The 22,750-nt window shown below is 42.8% G+C and overlaps 1 protein-coding gene across 3 annotated transcripts in view; it reads left to right on the top strand.

The window, feature by feature from the left end:
* NFE2L2 (NFE2 like bZIP transcription factor 2) overlaps nucleotides 1-18,299 on the top strand; it is a 33,490-nt gene extending 15,191 nt beyond the window's left edge. For all 3 annotated transcript variants that reach the window (XM_047722267.1, XM_047722266.1, XM_047722268.1), the window contains 4 exons: nucleotides 14,206-14,472; nucleotides 14,968-15,057; nucleotides 15,713-15,904; nucleotides 16,569-18,299. In XM_047722267.1, coding sequence (XP_047578223.1) covers nucleotides 14,206-14,472; nucleotides 14,968-15,057; nucleotides 15,713-15,904; nucleotides 16,569-17,795 — 1,776 coding nt within the window. In that variant the 3' untranslated portion in view covers nucleotides 17,796-18,299. The remainder of the gene's footprint in view (nucleotides 1-14,205; nucleotides 14,473-14,967; nucleotides 15,058-15,712; nucleotides 15,905-16,568) is intronic.
* The last annotated feature ends 4,451 nt before the right edge of the window (nucleotides 18,300-22,750 follow it).

Here is a 22,750-nt window from a genome sequence, read left to right as displayed (position 1 = left end):
GCTGTTAAGATTTTTTGTTAATTTTATTCTGGGAGTATACTTGATGTGATCATGACCATGAGATTTGTTGTAGTGGATATTGAGTGTGTTCACCACTTCTGATACCTCATTGATAATTTTAAATTTTTGGTTATGTGTTAAAATGATTTTTTTATTTATTGGATTAAATATATTGTTATAATTAAATTCACTTTTTTTTTGTCTTTTCACTAAGGCTACTAAAATTATTTTTTTTTAATAGGATTTTTATTTATTTATTTGTCAGATCACAAGTAGGCAGAGAGGCAGGCAGAGAGAGAGGGAGAAGCAGGCTACCTGCTCAGTAGGGAGCCCAATGCGGGGCTCCATCCCAGGACCCTGAGATCATGACCTGAGCTGAAGGCAGAGGCTTAACCCCCTGAGCTGCCCAGGCGCCCCCCCAATTTTTAAATGATACAGGTGGCTTGCATTATTTTTCTATTGGACAGTACTGCTTTAGAGCATCTATTACAGATAGCTAAAATTAGCTTGTCTTAAAATTCAAAATTAGATTTCAGACTTACATTTTGGACATCATACAGTCAGAGGTATTTAGAGGAAGGGATCTTAGGAGTTACCTAACCCAGACTTGTCCTTTGGCAGAGGAAGAACCTGAGGCTAAAACATACGGTTAAATGGCAGGACTAGATGGGGACTGGAAACCAGTGTTCTTGGTAGCCTACTGCCTTGGGTCTGTGGTTTGGTTGGCCTTGGAAAGGGCGGCAAAGAACTTAAACTTCCCCAGCTCCAGACTGAAGAAAAGGCCTTTCAGAAGAAATTATTTTCCATGGTAAGGAAAAATAATTTTTTTGCTTTGCCTACCAGTGGACAGGATGGTCGATTCTGGGTTTGACATGTGTTTTTGTTGGGCTGTATAATGACAGTCATGGGGGAATAGTAATAAGGTAAAAATAATTCCCATGTTTTGTGTGAACATTTACTTTGGGAACCTCCACACATCTGGCTTTCATACTTTAAGAAGTCCTGTTCCCAACACCAGAGGATTTTAAACCAGACCACAGCTTTTGTCCTTGAGAAAAAGGCTAAGAGCTTGACTTCATGTGTTTATTCTTTAGGTAGGTTGCCTTAGGTCATTTGGCAAAAGTCTAGGCCTGTTTTATGGTATTGTTTTACAAGGGTAGCAAAACTGATTGAAAGGAAGAAGCCACCACAAACTCCAAGGAACACCCTTAGAGCAAACCTGAATTTTATTTGTATTTTGAGGCGTGGAATAAGAAAGGAAGGCTATGATTTACCAGGTGGTGATTTGATTTATGAGTATGTCCATCAGATTAGAGAAGGCTGCTTCTGCCTAAAACGCAGGTGACAAGTATGCAACCTTTCACATGTGGCCCTTCTCAACCTCAGTTTCTTCATCCCGCTGATCTTCACACGGAGTAGCATGAGGATTAAATGACATAAGAATGCACGTGAGGGGTGCCTGGGAGACTCAGTTGGGGAGTCTCTCTGACTCTTGATTTCGGCTCTGGTCATGATCTCAGGGTTGTGAGATCGAGAACACCGAGGTAGGCTCCGCCCTGGGCATAGAGTCTGCTTAAGATTCTCTGTCTCCCTTTCCCTACCCCTCTGCCCCTCGCTGGTGTGCACATGTGCTCGCTCGCTCTCTCTGTCTTTGACTTAAAAAAAAAAAAAAAGAATGTTTGTGAAAGAGTTTTCTGATCTTAAAGCACTGTGTTATGGGCTGCTGTCTTCAATGGCTTTCTTTCTCATACACAGTGTAGAACTAACTCTTGGACTACACTTGTTCTCAGTGAACCCTTGATGATTCCGTCAAGTTTGGAATGTGCATTTAGTGGGTCCATGGCCTTATCTCTGGGATTTGGGACACTGTCCCCTCTGTCCACGTTGATTCTGAGTTGCTTTTGTTGTAGTAGCAGAGACGATCTGCCTGAAGCGGCTTACCTCTGTTGTGTGGAGCAGGGGCAGTCTTCAGGAAGCTATTTAGAGCTTGGGAGTGGCGGAAGGAAAGTCCTGCACAGAAAAGGCATGTTAGACATTGGTCAAATAACAGGGTTTTATAGGCCACTGATTTGGCTGCAGGGGTCAGCGCCACACAACAGTTTTGTGAAGGTCTGTTTTCAGAGTAATTCCTAATATTTCTTGTGTCCTAAGTAATAGATGTTGTAGTAGAAAGTCCCCCTTAAAATCTAATTTGTGTTAGGTTGACCATATGACCCCTCCTTGGTTCTGCTTCATCATATGAGACCTAGGGACAGTTACTCATTTAGCCTCTCGTGGCCTCAGGAACCTCATTTATAAACCTGGGGTTTGGACTGTGGTCTCCCAAGATCACGGTCAGCTGTCCTTAGTCTGTGCGTACTCTAAATGTAATTTAATAACCAAGAAACCTCTGTTCATGAGAGATTCATTCCGAGAAGAATGCTTTCTCCTGGTCTTTAAGAACTTGGGAGAGGGGCAACTAGGCTGAACTTGTTTTTTTCTTTGACATTTGCCTTGTCCGTGAGAAAGGCAGAAGTTTCTGGTTCTGCCTGACCTGCTGTGGTATTTCCACTGTTGAGGCCTTGCCCAGCCTCTGCCTTACCTGTGTGTACCGCTGGCCTCTCCGTCTCTTGCTTCTACAAATGTTCCGCTAGCTCCAAAGGCAACAACCAAGGTTAAGTTGGCAGGAGCAAGGCTGGACCTAGACTGGTAGTTAGAGAAGATCTGCTTGCTGGCCAACCGACTGTGATATTTATCTCACTGTTAGCCTTAATTTCATTATTAAAAGGTAGAGGGAGGGGCTGGTTTTGAAATGGTTCTGAAGTTAACTAGGAGACCTTGTACAGTTAATACACATTTATCATGTGGTTACCACATGCCAATATGATACAGGGTATGTGGGACACGTGACTGGGAGATGGGCACCCCACACAGTGTTGGGGGGAGTCTAAAAGGCACAGCTGCTGCGCAGAGCAGTCCGGCAGTATCTAACCTCATGACAGGTGCCCGTGTAGTTAGCCCTTGAACAACACAGGTTTGAGCTGTGCTGGCCAGGTCCGCTTATACACAGATGTTTTTGGCTACATATATTTTCTCCTTCTTCTGATTTTTCTTAATAATGTTTTTCTTTTCTCTAGCTTACTTTATTGTAAGAATATAATGTATAATGCATAGAACATACAAAATCTGTGTTAATCTACTGTTTGTTACTGGTGAGGCTTCTGGTCAAAAGTTACACATGGGTTTTTTTGTTGTTTTGTTTTGTTTTAGATTTTATTTATTTTTTTGACACAGAGAGAACACAAGTAGGCAGAGTAGCAGGCAGAGGGAGAGAGAGAAGCAGGCTCTCTGCTGAGCAAGGAACCTGATACGGGACTCGATCCTAGGACTCTGGGATCATGACCTGAGCCAAAGGCAGTCACTTAACTGACTGAGCCACCCAGGTGTCCCTACACATGGGTTTTTGACTGTGGGGAGGTTGGTGCCACTGACTTCCACGTCGTTCAAGGGTCAGCTGTATTGTTTGACCCAGCAGTTCCACTGATAATTCTGTATTCCACGGATGTCTTCACACACTTTTATGGAATGATTTCTGTACAAGGATATTCATCATAGTGTTATTTGTCATAGTAAAAGATCCAAAAATCACTTAAAAACCCAATGAGGGACTAATGAAATGGTTATGTTATGAAATAATACATTATTCTAGTGCATCTTTATGGTGAAATACTGCTCAGCCATTAAAAATAATGGAACCAGGAGTCTGGCTGGCTTCATCAGTGAAGTGTGTGACTTGATCTCAGGGTCATAAGTTCAAGCTGCATGTTGGGTGTAGAGATTACTTAAAAATAAAATCTTAAAAAATAATAATAATAATAGAACATCTCTGCCCTGATTTAGAACTGTCTCCAAAATACATTAGAAAGTGGGGAGCACAATGATAATACGCTATTTGTGTGTATTTAATAGACTATCTTTCTAAGAAAACACAAAAAATTGATGCCAGCAGTTGCCTTGGGGAAAGTAACTAGGTGATTACTTTTGCATCTTTTAAATTCTGTACCACAAACACGTGTTATCTATTTTATTTTATTTTTTTTCATGTTATCTATTTTAAAAAGACATTGTCATGCCCTAAAGTCGTTCGCAGTTGAATCAGAGCATTGTAAGAGAGCCCAGAGAAGACATAAGGAAGTATGGGGTAACTACTGTCTTTATAGGAAGGTAGACTGAAATGTGGATGTCTCCTGGTACAGCTAAGTCGACCTGATTTGCCAGCAGTCATCAGGGCAGCAGGTCCGAGTGTAAAGAGGGACAGCTTCCAAGTCTCCCTGGCCTGCCTGGGGAGGGGGCACTGGGGATAAAGCAGTTTCCAGACCTTGTCCTGTTGGGGCGTGAATGCCAGGGAACGGCCCCACGGCTTGGGAAGAGCCGGGCAGGCCCAGAGTCTGTTCTGAGTTGGAATCCTGGCTCTGCTGCTTGCCAAACATGTGATTTGGGGCAGGGTTCCTTGGTGCCCAAAGCGCAAGTGTGTTCATCCCTAAATGAAGATAAACCAGCTCCCTGGGGCACCGCGGGGATGCCGGAATGAGATCTTGCCCGCGAATAGCCCATGAGTGCTTGGCAAAGGCCAGCTGTAATACGAGCCCACAGGCTGGCAAGTTAGAACAAGAGAGGTTCATTTAAAAATTAAGATGGAGCAAAAATGTATCAATGTATCTCTTCCCCTCTGCCAAATAACTTGGAAGAGTTGCAGAGTAGAGAGGTTGATAGTTTGGGAATCCTTGACCTCTGAGCTTGGGGCAAGTCATTTCATCCTCGGGCCTGTTTCCCTGTTCGAAAAATGAACGGGGCGTCTGTGTGAGCCCCGTGGTCCCTTCCAGTTGCAGCATTCTGTGACCGTGTGGCATGAGCAGTAATGCCCAGCTCAGCTGACACGGGTCACGCTGACGGAGAAGTCCGCATGTGAGGAGGAAGTCTCTGCATCAGAGAATTGTCCTTGTGCTGGAGAAGCTGCGCCCCTGTGGGGAGAGTCGGGGGGGGCACACACTACCACCACCAAGAGAGGAGACCAGGAATGCCTAAAGTGAGCGGAGTGGTGACGTGTTCATCTTTCTCTATTCTCTCCACCTCAGATGTTCGCTTGGAGTAGACCTTTGCAGACCAGGCGTAACCCTTGTTTATCGAGTGGGACATTCACGTCCACATAGTTGTGACTCTGTTGGTTGTGACCTTGGTGAGTGAGGTCTGTCTGTGCAGTTTAGTGATACTTGCCTTCGTGCTGCCTTGGCTTCTGTGTGTGGCTCAGCGTGTCCGAACTAAGATCAGAGACTGTCTTTATTTACTGTCCCCCCGGGCACCTTGCACAGTTGCTGGTGTCTGATAGGTGCTCTGTACACACGTGTTAGATGGGGAGGCGGAGTGATGATCCGTGTAGTTAAAGGCACGAGTCTTGTTGCTCTTGACCCACCCCCCGTATTATAACTACCACCATCCCAGTAAAACGAGGTTTTAGAGATCAGCAGCTCATTATTTCAGGAAATAACTTCATACTCAGAAGATAGCATGCTAAAAAAAAGCTAAAAAATAGACCCCTTAGAATGTATTTTAACAAATCTACAGTTTAAAAAAAAAAAAACAAACTTAGTGTTTTAGGTATTTCTATGTATTACCACATTTCCTGTGTCTGTATTTAATATTCAGCGCACACCCCCGCCCTGGCAAACAAGGTCTCTGGCTAGTGGCCGTCACCTACCACATAGTGCTTACTCAGCCCCCAAGCCTGGGTGACTCCCCTGATTCTTCTTTTTTTTTTTTTTTTTTAAGATTTTGTTTATTTATTTGACAGAGATTTTAAGTAGGCAGAGAGGCAGGCAGAGAAAGAGAGGAGGAAGCAGGCTCCCTGCTGAGCAGAGAGCCCAATGCAGGGCTCAATCCCAGGACCCTGGGATCATGACCTGAGCCGAAGGCAGAGGCTTTAACCCACTGAGCTACCAGGGCACCCCTGATTCTTACTTCTTAAAGCTAATGGTAGGCAGTTAAATCTGAAAAGGAGCTTTAAGCTTGAAATAAATAATTTCTTTTTATAAATGCATGACCCTGGGGCGCCTGGGTGGCTCAGATAGTTAAGCATCTGCCTTTGGCTTAGGTCTTGATCCAGGGTCCTGGGATCCAGCCCCGCATCAGGCTCCCTGCTCAGCAGGGAGCCCGCCTCTCCCTTCGCCTGCCACTCCCCTGCTTGTTCTCTCTCTATCTGACAAATGAGTAAGTAAAATCTTAAAAAAAAAAAAAAAAAGCAGGACCCAAAGAGGGTGAAGGATCACACAGGGTGTTTAGAAGTAGCAGAAGTGGCTGTAAAGAGCCCAGCCGTTGAGTTGTGCTAGAGCACTGCTCTCCCTCCTGGCGGCCACCCTGTAGAAAGAAGGCACACCAAGATGGGCAGGCAGCGCTGTTGGACCTCAGCGTGGATGGGTGAGCCATGTGGTGTGTTCACACTTGGTGAATTTCAGTAAGGTAGGTAGAGGGTTTAGATCCAGTGCTTCTGAAGGTTCTTCTGGGATGTTTTGTGTGTGTGTGTGTGTCTGTGTGTCTGTGTGTGTTTCCCAGTAGTAGTAGTAGTTGTTGTTTTTAAAGATTCTTTGTATTGGTTAGAGAGATGGAGAGAGAAAGCATAAGCAGGGAGAGCAGCAGGCAGAGGGAGAAGCAGACACAGGACTTGGTCCCGGGACCCTGGGACCATGACCTGAGTGGAAGACAGCCAGCCGCTTAACCAATTGAGCCACCCAGGTGTTCCCCCCAGTAGAATCATTCAAATAGTGATGGAGGACCTACTCAGATTTCCTCTCATGTATGGAGGACAATGTCCAGAACTGAATGTGTATATGTGGCTTGTTAAAAAAAAATGCAAAAGAGGTTGCGCCTGGGTGGCTCAGTGGGTTACAGGTCATGGTCCCAGGGTCCTGGGATCGAGCCCCACATCAGGCTCGCTGCTCGTGGAGCCTGCTTCTCCCTCTCTCTGCCTGCCTCTCTGCCTACGTGTGAACTCTGTCTGTCAAATAAATAAATAAAATCTTTTAAAAAAATGCAAAAGAGTTTAGAAAAATGTATCATCAAGTTTGCTTATCAAACCAAGCCATTCTCCTGGCAAACTCAGGGTAAGCCGTCGTCCCAGAAGCCCTCCCAGGCCTGGCAGCCCCATCCACCCAAATACCCAGGAGGAAGTCTGTTGGGACACAGGTGTAAAACTTCTCTTGGAAGAGTTGGATCTGTGCACTTTTTGCAGCAGGTGGGCTCACCAACCCTTTTGGAAATGCAGTGTCCTTTCTGACTTCTTTTTGGCTAAACACGTACATGCCTCCTGAGCAAACCAGCAGTCCAAGTTCCTATTCTGTTCATTGTCTGGTTTTGCTTTATCTTTGTATTGTGTTTGCAGCTTGCAGACGAGCATAATGGGTGAGAGTTCCAGTAAACCTGCTGGATCATATTTCTTAGGCTGAGTCATTGCTGAGAAACTGGTTTGTGAACAGGAATTAGCCCATGAAAATGTCTGTGTGTAGTAACACGCCAGACTCAGGAAACTGGACCTTTTTCTAGTTGCGAGACAGAAAGGTGGGAAGGATGGTTCTAGTCCTCAGGGAAGAGCAAACTCATGATCTTGGTATATGTGCATCTCTTGGTATATGTGCAAGAATATTTATTGTTAGAAATCGCTGGTTGTTGAAGATTGGGGAAATAATCCTCCATAAGATTTCTCTAGAAGGAAAGCTTGGACTAGTGGTAACTCCTACTACTTACTAGGAGCCTCTACAGACATAGAACTTTCTGTTAGGCCAGTTATTTTTAAAAATGGAGCTGTAGTTACACAGAAGTTAACTCAGTGACATCTGTACTTGGCCTAGTCGGCTGAAAGGCCCCTTCTACACCTAACATTCTGTGGTTTTACATAAGAGTACACACACACACACACACACACACACTCTTTGTGACTCTTACCTACTTCACAGTTACTGTAGCAAATACATTTAAACATTAGCCCATCAGTCCAGTAGAACCAACAGTGCAAGGATAACCTGTCATCTGCCTTCTCTAGAATGCTCACTGAAAAAAAAATTGGCATTGTGTTGTGTATCTTCTACTTTTTTTTAAAATTAATTTAATTATTTGTGAGAGCGAGCACAAGCATGGGGAGCAGCAGGCAGAGGGAGAAGCAGGCTCCCCGCTGAGCAGGGAGCCCAGCACAGGACTCAATCCCAGAACCCTGGGATCACAATCTGAGCCGAAGGCAGAGGCTTAACCAGCTGAGCCACCCAAGTGTCCCTGTTGTGTATCTTCTTGTAATGAAGTAGTGGAAGAGAAGCTAAGAAGTAAATGGGCAGATAATTATTTATGAAATATAATAGTCATCAGTGAAAAATATTTTAAAACCACACCTGCTTGTTGTCATTTTATTTTAAGATTTTATTTATTTATTTGATAGAGACAGGAAGAAAGAGAACACAAGCAGGGGGAGTGGGAAAGACAGCAGCAGGCTCCCGCTGAGCAGGGAGCCCGATGTGGGGCTCAGTCCCAGGACCTGAGATCATGACCTGAGCCAAAGGCAGATCCCCCACGATTGAGCCACCCAGGCGCCCCTATCGTTTTACTGGATTTATTAAGGACTGGGACTTGTGAGTCAAGGAGAGATTTGTTGTTTTATCATTTCTTCAGAATTCGAGCCGGCCCTTGGTTGTGTCGTAGCCCACTTGGCTCTTCATGTTGGACAGCATCATAGGACTCATGTTCCATCTGGTTTTGATAAAAAATATTTGAGCATCTTCTGTCAAAAACATATTAACCCAGATTTCGTTTTCAGGTGAATAATATAACCACCCTGGGCATAATCTAAAGACTGATATGGATGGGGAAAAAAAATTACTGAAAAATATCTTGGACTCTGAATGCTAGTAATTAATATTTGGATGAAGGAGAGATCTCAAGGAGAATAAACTTTTAAAAGCCTCATTTATTACTTTCTTAATGGAAATACATGATTTTTAGGAGTAGCTGGAGACATGGTTTCATGCTTACATAGTAAAATAGAAAGTGAGTTTTCATTTTCTGTTCACAAGCTTCGTACTCTGTGGAGTTAATTTTTTAAGTTGATTGGTGAAATTTGTTTTTAGAAGCAAACTTCCCACTGCCTTCCCATCCTCAAGACAAAATAAAGGATGGGAGAGGGAGGGGAGGGCAGTGGGTTGGGAGGTGCAAGTCTCATTTACATGTGTGAATATATTATAGAAGCCTTTTTTTTTTTTTTTTAATAGAAGCCATTTTATTTTTCATTTCAGATATTTTCCCAGAGCCTCAGATTACAGAATTTCTTAAGAGGAGATGGTGCTATCTTGCCTTATCTTTTCTAATTTTTTGGATCATCTGAGTATGAAAAATGCTGACTTGTTCAAGGCCTTTCTCCTTTCTTTATCCTGGAACAGAGATGTTTGTTTTGAAGTGGTATAAGTTAATAATCCAACTTCAGATTCCCCATAAAATGTGTAATAGATTACACAGATGGCAAATGATGATATATACATTTTAAATATGAAGAATTCCTTTGGACCAGATGGTGATTTAATGCGAATTGTCAAACATTTATGTTTCTTATTAAATTGTCATCTTTTGTGTAAGCCAAGCTGCAGCATAATTTGCAACACACTCAGGAATCACTAAAGGACAACAACAAAAAAATTCAAGATGCTGAGCGGCTCCATATGGCATGTGAAGGCTCACAGCCAGCTCTTTGCCTAGTCCTAAGGAATACCTGTTGGAATGCTGCGGGAACTGTCCCCCTGCTTTCCGCTCCTTCCCCAGACTCTACTGAGCTGCCATTTAGCGTGCTGGCCTTCCTCTTCAGGGGCTTGGGAGGGAATAAGAAGCTCTTCTTTCTCAGGGCCTGGAATTTATGTGCCTTAGAGCAGTTTTAGCTTTTCCTCAGGCATTTCCCTTCCCCACTGTCTGGTGTCCTGTTCTTGTTTGTTGATGGGCTCCACCCGGACGCCTTCCTCTCAGATGCAGCACTAGTGTCCTGGAATGGGTCATTTGTGGAAGAAGTCATGTGCCCAGTCATGGGGTTCCTTGCAGGAAGTGCTCCCTGCCTGTGAGGGTAGCACAGAACAGTCCTGAGGCCAAGGGGCTCCCCAGCGGCAAGTCTTGGGTGGACACAGTTCTCATTTTCAGTTAGAGCTTTGAGGATTTCAAACAATATCAAATCCCCGAAGCCGTGGTCTTTTGAAAATGATGTAGAAATGTAAGTAACACAGAGGATAATACATGAAGGCCAGGACAGGAAACCCATTGTTGCTTCATTATAAATTTGATCAGAACATCTGCTTTAAGGAATTAGAGATGGTTAAGACTACCCTTGCTTTTATTCTTAAGTAGAATGTTTCTTTTAGAGACTTTTCATAGCAACAATAAACACTACATCAAAATAAACTTTAAAACACAGAGGAAAAACCCTCTGAGGACACTTTGAAACCTGTTTGGGGCCCACTGTGATCTCACTGAAGGCTGCCCAGTCTGCATTAAGAACAAGTAGATGTTGTCACTTGAAACCTCTTTTGGTGGCATTCCTGGTGGAGACAGTACGCTCGGGCCGTGGGGGCCGATCTGCCTCCCTGGGCCTTGCATTGTTTCAGGGCCTAGAACAGGATATTCAAGAGCTGGGCCGGGTGATGCTTTGTGATCTGTTTTTCCTGTGTGTTGATAAAGATCCGTCAAGGTGTCCTTTTCTGAGCATGTTAGGGAAATGTTTAAAAAATTGAATCAGTCGAGCTGTGCATTGAAGGGTAGTCCTGTCAGGAATCAAACGAGTTGAATGGGTGTGGGTGGGTGTGTACATGAAAATAAACACAAGTGTGTTAATGTGTTTTTGTTTTCAACGCATGTTGCACAAGCCCATGAGTCCGTTTCAGGCCCTCCCTGGAGGAGGAGGAACCAAGTAGCTTCCTTGCTGAAGGTTGCCGCAGGCTCCTGCTATACTTGGGCCCACAGCTTCATGATCATCCATTTGCCCCGAGTTCGATCTTGTTCCTATGACCGCGAGTACTAGAACCATCTCCGCCAGCGTGCGCAGCAACATTCGCATAGACTTCACATGTATAGAGCAGTTTATTTCACGTCTCACTTGATCCACCAACATCTGCAGATAGGGGTGGGATAGAACTATTAGGTCGTGAACGTGGAGCTAAACCATCTGAACCCACTCAAAACAGCTCATCTGGAGAAGGAAAGGAAGGAATAGAGTTGTATCAACTCTTGGGGTGACCGCCACTGATAAATTTCGAGTCAATTACAGTAGAAATTTTTTTTCAGCCTATAAGAGCTGGGTTTTGGGGATACTCTGGAATAGTCTGGTTTGTGAGCAGGTATTTGCAGCATAAACTGCTTCACTGTCCTTTCAGTTCTTTCAGGAACAAATCAAAACTGAGTGTTCCTTTTGATCCTGGGGTCGCTTGACAAGAAGAAGCCCCCACCTGGGCATTCTGGGGAAGTGAGGGAGGGATGCGCCAGAGTGACCCCAGCTGCAGGGACACGTGTGTGCGTTTCTCTTCTGTTGCTCAGAAGAGCTCAGCACGCTGTCCGCATCCATTTTTGAGAGGGACCGGAGTTCAGCTGAGACTGTGTGATCGTGCATTCTTTTAATTTTCAGCGCTGGCTTTTAGTGGATGTGAATAGTCTGAAGACCTCAGTAGCTTGGTGCCTTAGTCCAGATCTCCGAGCTGGATGGGATACTCGGCTGGGTCTGAACCTATTGAGAAGCTACGACCTAACCAGATCAGAATTTTTTTTCCCAGATCAGAATTTTAAAGATTTTTTTTTTAAAGATTTTATTTATTTATTTGACAGAGAGAGAGAGCACGCGCAAGTAGGCAGAGCAGCGGGGGGGGGGGGGGGGCGTGGCGGAGCAGGCTCCCTGCTGAGCAGAGAGCCTAATGCAGGGCTCGATCCCAGGACCCTGAGATCATGACCAGAGCCAAAGGCAGCGGCTTAACCCACTGAGCCACCTAGGCACCTTGAGATCAGAATTTTAAAGTAGCTTTCTCTCTGCCTTTGGATAAAACATGTCCATTAAAATGGAGGCCCATCATTTTTTTTTTTTTAAGATTTTATTTATTTATTTGACAGACAGAGATCACAAGTAGGCAGAGAGGCAGGCAGAGAGAGAGGAGGAAGCAGGCTCCCTGCTGAGCAGAGAGCCTGATGCAGGGCTCGATCCCAGGACCCTGGGATCATGACCTGAGCCGAAAGCAGAGGCTTTAACCCACTGAGCCACCCAGCGCCCCAGGCCCATCATTTTTAACCTGGAAATTATTTTCATGCTTACTGTTCATGGGGAGCTTCCTGAGGAGATAGCCACGTATGAATAAATGCTCTGTGGTTGCTGTGTTCTTGTCATGGCCAGGAAGATGACTTGAGGGGATGTGCTCAATCCAGCCTTCTGTAAACTGGCCACTTTTTCACACCACCAAGATGTTAAAGTGTATGTATGTGTATGTGTATGACAGTGGATTTTATATCCTGCCCACTGGTCAATGAACAGATTTTATACTTTTTAGTGTAACCTGTGGTTTAAGACAGCACAAGTCCAAGTTTGGGACTGCCTAGGACATATCCCTGTACACTTTCTAGCAGTCTCCCTTTGTTCTAAACCTCGGTATTTTCATCTGTAAAATAAGAATGTTGTCTGCATATGGTTGTCTTGTGGATCTGTTTGTATGTAGAGTACTTCAAATGATGCTTGACATGTAGAAAGCCTTTGACAGACGTTGGCTGTAGTTCTGAAGAGCTACAGCTGTTCTAACTGTACCTGCCATGTGTGGGGGACACTTTTTAACCTTGCTTGAGACTAGAAGGATGATAGACCCCAGGAGCAGGATTTCCTGGTGTTTAGGATTCTCCCACCAAGGCTGTAGCGATGACCTCTGCTATCCATGTCGCTGTGCTGCATTTAGGCTGGGTGGCCTGCTCCTCCTTTGTCAGGTAAAAATAGCCTGACTGCTCAGTGAAGCAATCACCACGTTATTTTTGTTCTTGGAGGCGGAAAGCAGTAGAGTCTAGACACACAGGGCAACCTAATGCGGCCCACCATCACCAGGACCAAAAATGCTGGTTGTGCACACTGTGTCTACCCTGCCTTCGGGCCCCAACTCCCTTCCCCCATGTCTTGATTTTTCTGGTCTTAATCTCATTATATTATTTTCAGTATAGATTACTTTCTTCAATGGAGAGTGATATAAATTTCCTGTGTAGACTTTCCCAAAATGAAAGGTATAAATCAGAAAACTGCTTTTAACACGTGGTTAGGAAAGTCTGCACGTGGAACCAAGGCCTAGCTTTGTTACAGAAATCAGAATAACCATCCCTCATTGTAAGATTCTCCCCGTATCTTAAAACTTTTGGTAACTTCCATCCTTCCCTGGAGCCATGTTTTTTTGTTTTTCATTTTGTGTTATTTTAAGAGGGCTGCTTGTGATTTCTCAGAAGCGAAACTAGTGAGCACTACCTCTTTTTCAAGGCAGCCTCTTGCTTCACCCATGGGTCACAAGATCACCATTAGCTAGGACTTTTCTTCACTAATTTGTTCACGCCTCAGGAGCTAAAACTCAAGTCAAGAGGAAATTGTTTTAATAAATGAGTCACAGGGACAAGAATAGCAAGAAATGATGGGGGGAAATAACTTCATGTAGGAAATACCAAAAGAAGGTGAAATTTCACAGCCGTTAGATTGACATTTAACAAGGGTGCCGTTCCCCACCTTCCCTCCAGCTGTAAAATGGGTTTAGAAAAAACTCCACATATTTGAGCATGTTTGCCAAATTCCATTTCTCATAAGAAACCAGTGACTTGGAGTCCTGGCTGTAATTTCTGTATTCCATTAAACAAGTGTGGGATTTTTTTTAAATTCAAGAACTTTAACGTGCAGCATGCTCCTCGGTGAACTCTGCCATCATCAAGTAATAAGTGGTTAGAATGGATGGCTGTGTTTGTAGGTTGTTGTTTCTTTTAATGAATAGATTCATTCAATGGAATTAACTGTGCCCTTCCAGAACATTGGATCTGTGTTCCCATTCAGATGGTCATTACCCTAGCCCCATCAACAGTGGCATAATGTAGATTATATGGTACCTGCCATTTTGAAAACCATCTTAACCGTGGTCTCTCTCTCTTTTTTTTTTTTTTTAAACACAGGACATGGATTTGATTGACATACTTTGGAGGCAAGATATAGATCTTGGGGTAAGTCGAGAAGTATTTGACTTTAGTCAACGACGGAAGGAGCATGAGCTGGAAAAACAGAAGAAACTTGAAAAGGAAAGACAAGAACAACTCCAAAAGGAGCAAGAGAAAGCTTTTTTTGCTCAGTTACAACTAGATGAAGAAACAGGTGAATTCCTCCCAATTCAGCCAGCCCAACACATCCCATCAGAAACCAGCAGCTCTGCCAACTACTCCCAGGTACAAAAAACTCAGTTCTTGGGAAGGTGTCACGGTTTAAGGAAGAGACACTGGCCCAAGAGTTAAAACATCTGGATTTGCATTCCAGCTTTGCCTTTTTTACTGTCTTCATGACCAAATCAAGTCAGCTTCCCAACCTCAGCCTCCTGACAAGTTCAACACCTGACTGACTGCCCTCACAGAGTTGTAAGGAGTGCAAGGGTGTATGTTACATTGCGCTTTGTAAGCTGTGGGAACAGAACGTGAGGATCTAGCAGCAGTATAACTAGTAGTATAGATTGCTAGTGTTTTGTTTATAGATGAGCAGTTGAAGCTCAGAGCACTCAAGAAATTGGGGAAGCCAAGATTGGAACCCAGATGGTCTTGTTGGTTTGATTCTGTGCTCTATACTAAACTGATTTCTGAAAGAAGATAAGTGTTTGGTTAACTATATTATAAACATTGTCTGACACTGAGCAATCTTTTTCTTCTTTGATGTCCTTCCCTTTTATCAAGGTTGCCGACATTCCCAAACCAGACGCTTTGTACTTTGATGACTGCATGCAGCTTTTGGCAGAGACATTCCCGTTTGTCGATGACAATGAGGTATAGCATTTGACTAACACTGAAGCTCCCCAACTACATTTAATATGTCCTATAAGTGTGTCTCCATTAAAAAAAATATTTTAGGAGGAAATTTTGTCGAAGAAACCTTAGCGTACAGTTAACTTCACAATTAAAAAAAAAAAGCAAAAAAACCAAAACCCTACACAATACCAAACCAAAACCACTTACCCCTGCATACCCAGAAGCGTGGATCTGCATAACCATGGAAACAAATAATCCATTGGTTATAGGTACTTAGAAATAAATTTTGGTGAGTAAAAAGCAAACCGGGTAATAAACCAAGACTTGCTCAGTTAACAGTTTAAATAGTGTATGTGTGATTGAAGCCCTATACTAGGTTATTTTTACCAAGAGATACAAGTTAAAACTTCAAGATTTTTACTTATTTTGAAATTTACCTTCAAATGCATAGCATAAAACAGTTAAACTAGTAAATGAGTCCATCTGGAGTCAGTTGGGCAGGGGAGAAAAGATGTGTTTTCGTTATGTAGAAATAGGGGTCATAAGTGGTTCTAACTAGAGAAGCACAGAACTGTTAGCCAGGTCCAGTGTAAGGTGTTGTGATGGGGCCTGAGAGTGTTCTTCTTCAGTGTTGCCCACAGACTCACGTAGATACATGCTTGGTCAATTTTAGGTTTCTTCAGCTGCGTTTCAGTCACTTGTTCCTGATATTCCCAGCCAAATGGAGACTCCAGTCTTCGTTGCTCCTAATCAGGCTCAGTCATCCCAGACTCTCCTCGTTCAGTCAGTCATTGCTGATCTAGACAATATGCAGCAGGACATTGAGCAAGTTTGGGAGGAGCTATTATCCATTCCAGAATTGCAGGTAACTAAGATCTACTATCAGTAAACGCCAAAGACACTGTCATATTCAGTGCCTTTAAACTAATTACTGCAGTTATTTACATGTCACTGACTTAGTGCAAGGATTGGAGGGGGCTTTTAAATCTGTCGTGAGAGGGCCTCCCAGTTGGTAGAGCATGTGACTCTTTCGGGGTTGGGAGTCTGAGCCCCATGCTGGGTGTAGAGGTTACTTAAATAAATTTAGTCATGAGGGCTGTCCGTGTTCACTTCCATAGACTGGATATCTTGAGGAAAGATCTGGTCTTTGTAGGCCAGAAGTCTGATCTAGGAACTTTGAAAATAATACGAATGCTTAGACATAAGTATCTGTCAGAAATGGGAATTATCTGAATTACAGAAGAGCCTGGAAAGAATGGGGGTGGGGAGAGTATACCATCAGATGCAGATTATCCGCTATTAAAAATATTTGCCATTAGGGGCACCTAGATGGCTCATCACCGGAACGTGTGAACCTTGGATCATGGGGTTGTGCATTCAAGCCCCATATTGGGGGTAGAGATTACTTAAGAATAAAATCCTTTAAAAATAAATAAATAATAATATTTGCCGTGAGATATAGATTATCAGCTATTCTATTAAAATATTTAACCTGATTTACATTTAGTAAAAATTTCTTTTCCACACAGTGTCTTAATATTCAAAATGACAAACTGGTTGAGACTAACACAGTTCCAAGTCCAGAAACCAAAATGACAGAAATCGACAACAGTTACCATTTCTACTCATCAGTGCCCTCGCTGGAAAAAGAAGTAGGTAACTGTAGTCCGCATTTTCTCAATGCTTTCGAGGATTCTTTCAGCAGCATCCTCTCCACAGAAGATTCCAGCCAGTTGACCGTGAACTCATTAAATTCAGATGCCACAATAAACACAGATTTTGGTGATGAATTTTATTCTGCTTTCATAGCAGAACCCAGTAGTAGCAACAGCGTGCCTTCCTCTGCTACGTTAAGCCAGTCACTCTCTGAACTTCTTAATGGGCCAATTGATGTTTCTGATCTATCACTCTGTAAAGCCTTCAATCAGAACCAGCCTGAAAGCACAGAATTCAATGATTCTGACTCTGGCATTTCACTCAACACAAGTCCTGGCATGGCATCACCAGAACACTCGGTGGAATCTTCAGTCTATGGAGACACACCACTTGGCTTCAGTGATTCGGAAATGGAAGAGATAGATAGTGCTCCTGGAAGTGTTAAACAGAAGGGTCCTAAAACACAGCCAGTACAGTCTGCTGGAGATACAGCCCAACCCCTGTCGCCATCTCCAGGGCACAGCGCTCCTGCACGTGATACCCAGGGCGAAAACACACCAAAGAAGGAATTGCCTGTAAGCCCTGGTCATCGGAAAACCCCATTCACAAAAGACAAACATTCGAGCCGCTTAGAGGCTCATCTCACAAGAGATGAGCTAAGGGCAAAAGCTCTACATATCCCATTCCCTGTTGAAAAGATCATTAACCTCCCTGTTGATGACTTCAATGAAATGATGTCCAAGGAGCAGTTCAATGAGGCTCAGTTGGCATTAATTCGAGATATACGCAGGAGGGGTAAGAATAAAGTGGCTGCTCAGAATTGCAGAAAAAGAAAACTGGAAAATATAGTGGAACTGGAACAAGATTTGGATCATTTAAAAGATGAAAAAGAAAAATTGCTCAAAGAAAAAGGGGAGAATGACAAAAGCCTCCATCTACTGAAAAAACAACTCAGCACCTTGTATCTCGAAGTGTTCAGCATGCTCCGTGATGAAGATGGAAAACCTTACTCTCCTAGTGAGTACTCCCTGCAGCAGACAAGAGACGGCAATGTATTCCTTGTGCCCAAAAGTAAGAAGCCAGATATGAAGAAAAACTAGATTTGGGAAGATCTGACCTTTTCTGAGCTAGTGGGTTGTTTTGGGGGTTTTTTTGGTTTTGTTTTTGTACTGTTATACTAAAAGCTCCTACTGTGATGTGAAATGCAAAATATACTTTATAAGTAATTCTACGCAAAATTGTAGTCAAAACTAGTATAGAAAATAATTCAGACTTTAAAAAGCATTAAAATAATTCATCAGTATGCTGAATCAGTAGTTTCACTTTAACTGCAAACTTAATTTCTTAGAACACCATTTGGGCTAGTTTCTGTATAAGTGTAAATACTACAAAAACTTATTTATACTGTTCTTACCTAATTTGTTACATTCATAGATTTATATGATATCTGGCTAAAAGCAAATTGTTGTAAAACTAACCACTATGTACTTTTTTTTTTATAAATATTGTATGAACAAAAGCATTTTTTTATATTAAATTGTTTAGCTCTGGCAAAAACCAATTTAGTTGAAAAGCTGGTACTAATAAAGGAGTATTACTGTTAAGTTCTTTGGAATTCATTTGCATTTACTTATTTTCCATAACAGTAACACACTTAACATATTTAGGCATTTTGCATTTTCAAAATGTTTCCAGTCACTGAAAATATGACAAGTATTTTATACTAAACTTCTGGTTCCAGAGATTATAAAGTATATCAAGAAGATATTTTCTTTCAATAGCAAGTACCTCTCAAGCAAGGAAAATACTGTATGTTGACATGAAAACATTGTGTTTATTCACACTAGTGCATGTTTGCCTACCATGTATGTGCTATTTTTTTTTTTTTAAAGATTCCATTTATTTATTTGACAGAGATCACAAGTAGGCAGAGAGGCAGGCAGAGAGAGAGAGAGGGAGGGAAGCAGGCTCTCTGCCCACTAGAGCAGAGAGCCCAATGCGGGGCTCGATCCCAGGACCCCGAGATCATGACCTGAGCCGAAGGCAGAGGCCTTAACCCACTGAGCCACCCAGGCGCCCCCCCATGTGCTAGATATTTTTTAAAATACAGAGGACACAGTGGAAATCCCTGGGGGGGGGGTTAAGATTTTATTTTTATTTATTTGATAGAGACACAGTAAGAGAGGGAACACAAGCTGAGGGAGTGGGAGAGAGAGAAGCAGGCTCCCTGCTGAGCAAGAATCCTGATGTGGGGCTCGATCCCAGGACCCTGAGATCATGACTTGAGCCGAAGGCAGACACTTAATGACTGAACCACCCAGGTGCCCCAAAATCTGTTTTTGAAGACAGCAAACTTTACACATGCCAGGATTGGGAAGGCCAGTAGAAAGGAAGCATTGCAATTTAAAATAGGGTTGGAAGGGCATCAGGATGGCTCAATTGGTGTCTGATAGCATTTCAACTCAGGTCATGGTCATGAGATCAAGCCCTGTGTCACGCTCTGCACTAGGGCATGGAGCCTGCCTATGATTCTCCCTCCCTCTCCCTCTGCCCCCATGCTAGAATAAATAGGGTTGCAAAGAAAAGCCTTACTGAGATGGCAACATCTGAAGGTGAGGGAGACCCATTCTATTAGCTAAAAAGAGGACTGCAAACAAGACACCAAAGTCCAAAGGCTCTGAAGCCTATTTGAGACAGAAAAAGGACTACATGGCTGAAAGTGGAGGGGGGGAAAAAGACGGCAGGTATAGTGTAATGTGACACAGAACCCCTAACACCTTCATGAAGGCTTTGGCTTTTACAAAATGGGGAGCTATGGGTGTTATGTGTAAGTTTCCTTAGCCTTAATGCGTTTAAAATAGTCTAGAGGGTTAAGATGGGAGCAGTTAGATGAATGTGGGGAAGCTCTGAAATAACTCACATGGGAGGGATAGTTTTGTCTTGATCTAGGGTGGTGATAGCTGGAATGAGAAGGCACTGGATTCGGTAGGTTTCAAAGGTAAAGAATTTTCTGACAGAATGGATGTTGAGTGAAGGTGCACCCAAGGACCTGAACATCTTTAAGAACGGAGTTGCCCTGAGATGAAGATTGGTTAGAAGGGAAGTCTAGGTGGGAAAGTCCATTCACTTTAGGACATACTGAGAGATTGGGGTGCCTGGGTGGCTCAGTGGGTTAAGCCTCTGCCTTCAGCTCAGGTCATGATCTTGGGGTCCTGGGATCGAGCCCCACATTGGGCTCTCTGCTCAGCAGGGAGCCTGCTTCCCTTCCTCTCTGCCTGCCTTTCTGCCTACTTGTGATCTCTGTCAAATAAATAAAATCTTAAAAAAAAAAAAAACCATGAGGACATACTGAGAGATTAAACATAAAAATAAGACAAAGTTAAGGCCCCACAAAACTATCTGCAGTCTGTCCAGTAGACCACTCAGCATTGATTCACTGTTTCTTCATCTAATTGGTCTTATGTTTTTAGAGTGGGGAAATTCAATCTCAAGATTCATCTTGAGAGTTATGTACATTTAGAATTAAGTACATGTGGATTATTCACTGAGTCCTATTAATCCGTTAGGAGTGATACAGTTTAGAGGTCCACAGGCCCTAAAACCAGATTGGCTGAGCTTGCTGCCACCATCTTCCTGGAATGACCTCCAGTAACTCAAAGCACATAGGCTCACTTCCTTATCTGTAGGGCAAGTATTGAGTTACTACACAGAAAGTACTGTGCCCAGCTCATTAAGCACTCTGCAAATGGGTGTTTTCTCATTTTCCTTATTAGCCTTACTAGGATGCCTTTTAGCTGCTAGTCAAAGAAACTTAAGTCAGATTAGCAAATTAGAGAATCTGACTCAAAGGGCAAAGCTCAGGGTTGAAAGTGAATTTAAGAACTAATGGGTGTATCTTAATATTCAGATTCTGCCCCGGTCCTCCTCCTGCAGTCAAGTATCTCCTGTAAGTGGTGGTGTTGAGATCCTGGAGACCTCGTTTTTTTCCAAACTCAAAAAAATAAATCTTGGGATCTTGACAAAAGTGCCCCACCCTCAGACAAAATTATAGGTGTGTGAGCATGTTGGGGACATGGCAGGAGTCCAAAACCAGCAGCCCCACCTGGAACACCTGGAACGGGCTGGCACTTAACAGGAGTGAAAAGCACTGCCAGGGAGACTGCCACAGACTTCTAGCCGGAGAGCAGTTCATTCTGTAACCATAGTTCTTTACGGTACCTGAAAAACTGACTTTGAACTACTAAACTACTATGCAGAGTTCGAAACCCCAATTTTAAATACACCAAATCCTAACCTCATGACAAAATGAAGCCAAGTGTTCATCTCCTCACCTGGACTTGAGTCCACCTGGACTTTTTAGTGTCCGCAGATTGTTTGGCAATCCAATTGTTGAAATATTAGACTCGTTTTAAAATCTGTACCTATGCCTTTTACACTGACATACATCAAGCGTTCTTAGAAACCTTAGCTGAAAGATACTGCATTTGTTATGCCAAGAAACATCTTCTTGCTGAGATTTCTTTAAGGCCAGGATTTTTAGGGAAGGGGTGGCTGGCTCAACTTGTACTTCTCATACCATACTTGTTTTTCAGCCTCAAAACATACGCAAAATAATTCTCATTCCTATTTTAAAAATACTTACCAGGACAGGTTCAGTTTTCAGGTGCATTTTATACTTTTTGAGAGCTGGAGAAAAATTCAAAGATCTCAAAAACTTTCACTGTATGTGGAGGGAAAAAACCTCTTTAAGACATTGGCATAACAGGGACCCCCCCTGGGTGGCTCAGTCAAGGTCAAGCATTTGTCTTCCACTAGGGTCATGATCCCAGTGTGCTGGGACAGAGCGGAGTTCTGCTCCTTGCTCAGTGGGGAGTCTGATTCTCTCTCTCCTCCCCACTCGTGCCCCCTACTTCTGTTGCTCTCAAATCTTTAAAAAAAAAAAAAAAAAGAATGGCATAGTTAACCTTGTCGTCCATTAGAATTTTAACTATGCTTATAGATATTAAGACAGTACCTGTAATTATTACCGAAAGTATCTTTAGGGACCATGGGCCAGGTAACAGATTAAGTTCTTTAAACCCATTATCAGATTTAACCTTCAGGCTTAACGAGGGTAGGTATAATCTCCATTTCACAAACGAAAAAAAAAAAATTAGGTCAAAACAGCTACTATCTGGATAGGATGTCAGAGAATTTTGAACCGAGTTACTGACATTTAATGAAATTTAACATTTCCTTCAATATTAGAGACAACATTTATGTATCACAACCTCAAAGTCCAAAGTCAGACCCACTAGCCTCATTTAATACTTGAAGCATATGCTACTAAATTAAACTTAGTATATTTTGATTACTATTGTGGAGGAGGGGAGGCATCTTACACAAGCTCCATGCCGAGCACAGAGCCCAGTACAGAGCCCAATGATGGGGCTTCTCTCAACCTGAGCTGCAATCAGTTTGATGCCCAACCAACTGAGCTACCCGGGTGTCCCTTGATTACTATTTTCAATGTAATGCTTAATTCTATATATTTAATGTATATAAAACCACCATTCCTAGGGGTCTGTTGGCATCACCTAACTGCCTAAGTGTAGCATGCATAAAAAAGAAACCCCAAGTAAACTTGCCAAAGCTCACAACTTCTGTATTTAAGTATTTTACTGTTAAACTTGATTCTAAGAAACTAAAACCTAACTGAATTTTCCAACCTATTAAGAATGTAAGAGGAGACAAATGAGATTAAATCCAAATAGAGCACCTATCAGTTCTTTTCCTAGGTATTTTGAAGAAAAACTTATTCAACATTTCTGTCAACAATGCACAGACTAACGATGTATTTTACCGTCAAGTGTAACGCCCTTGTGATTATAGGCCCTTGTAACAATTATAATGGCTATATACATGGATTAGGTGACACTTTACCATTTCATATCTTAAGGCTGCCAACACCCTTGTACTTAACTTTATCTAAATTTATCAATAAATTGTTCAAGTTGAGTATCTTGGGCAAATTCCTATTTCCTAACTAGCTTTCAGTATGGTGTTCACTTAACCT

This window comes from Lutra lutra, chromosome 3, assembly GCF_902655055.1.
Source record: "Lutra lutra chromosome 3, mLutLut1.2, whole genome shotgun sequence".
NCBI lineage: Eukaryota > Metazoa > Chordata > Mammalia > Carnivora > Mustelidae > Lutra > Lutra lutra.
The sequence above is the reverse complement of the archived record's forward strand: the minus strand, read 5'-3'. Positions and strand labels throughout refer to the sequence as shown.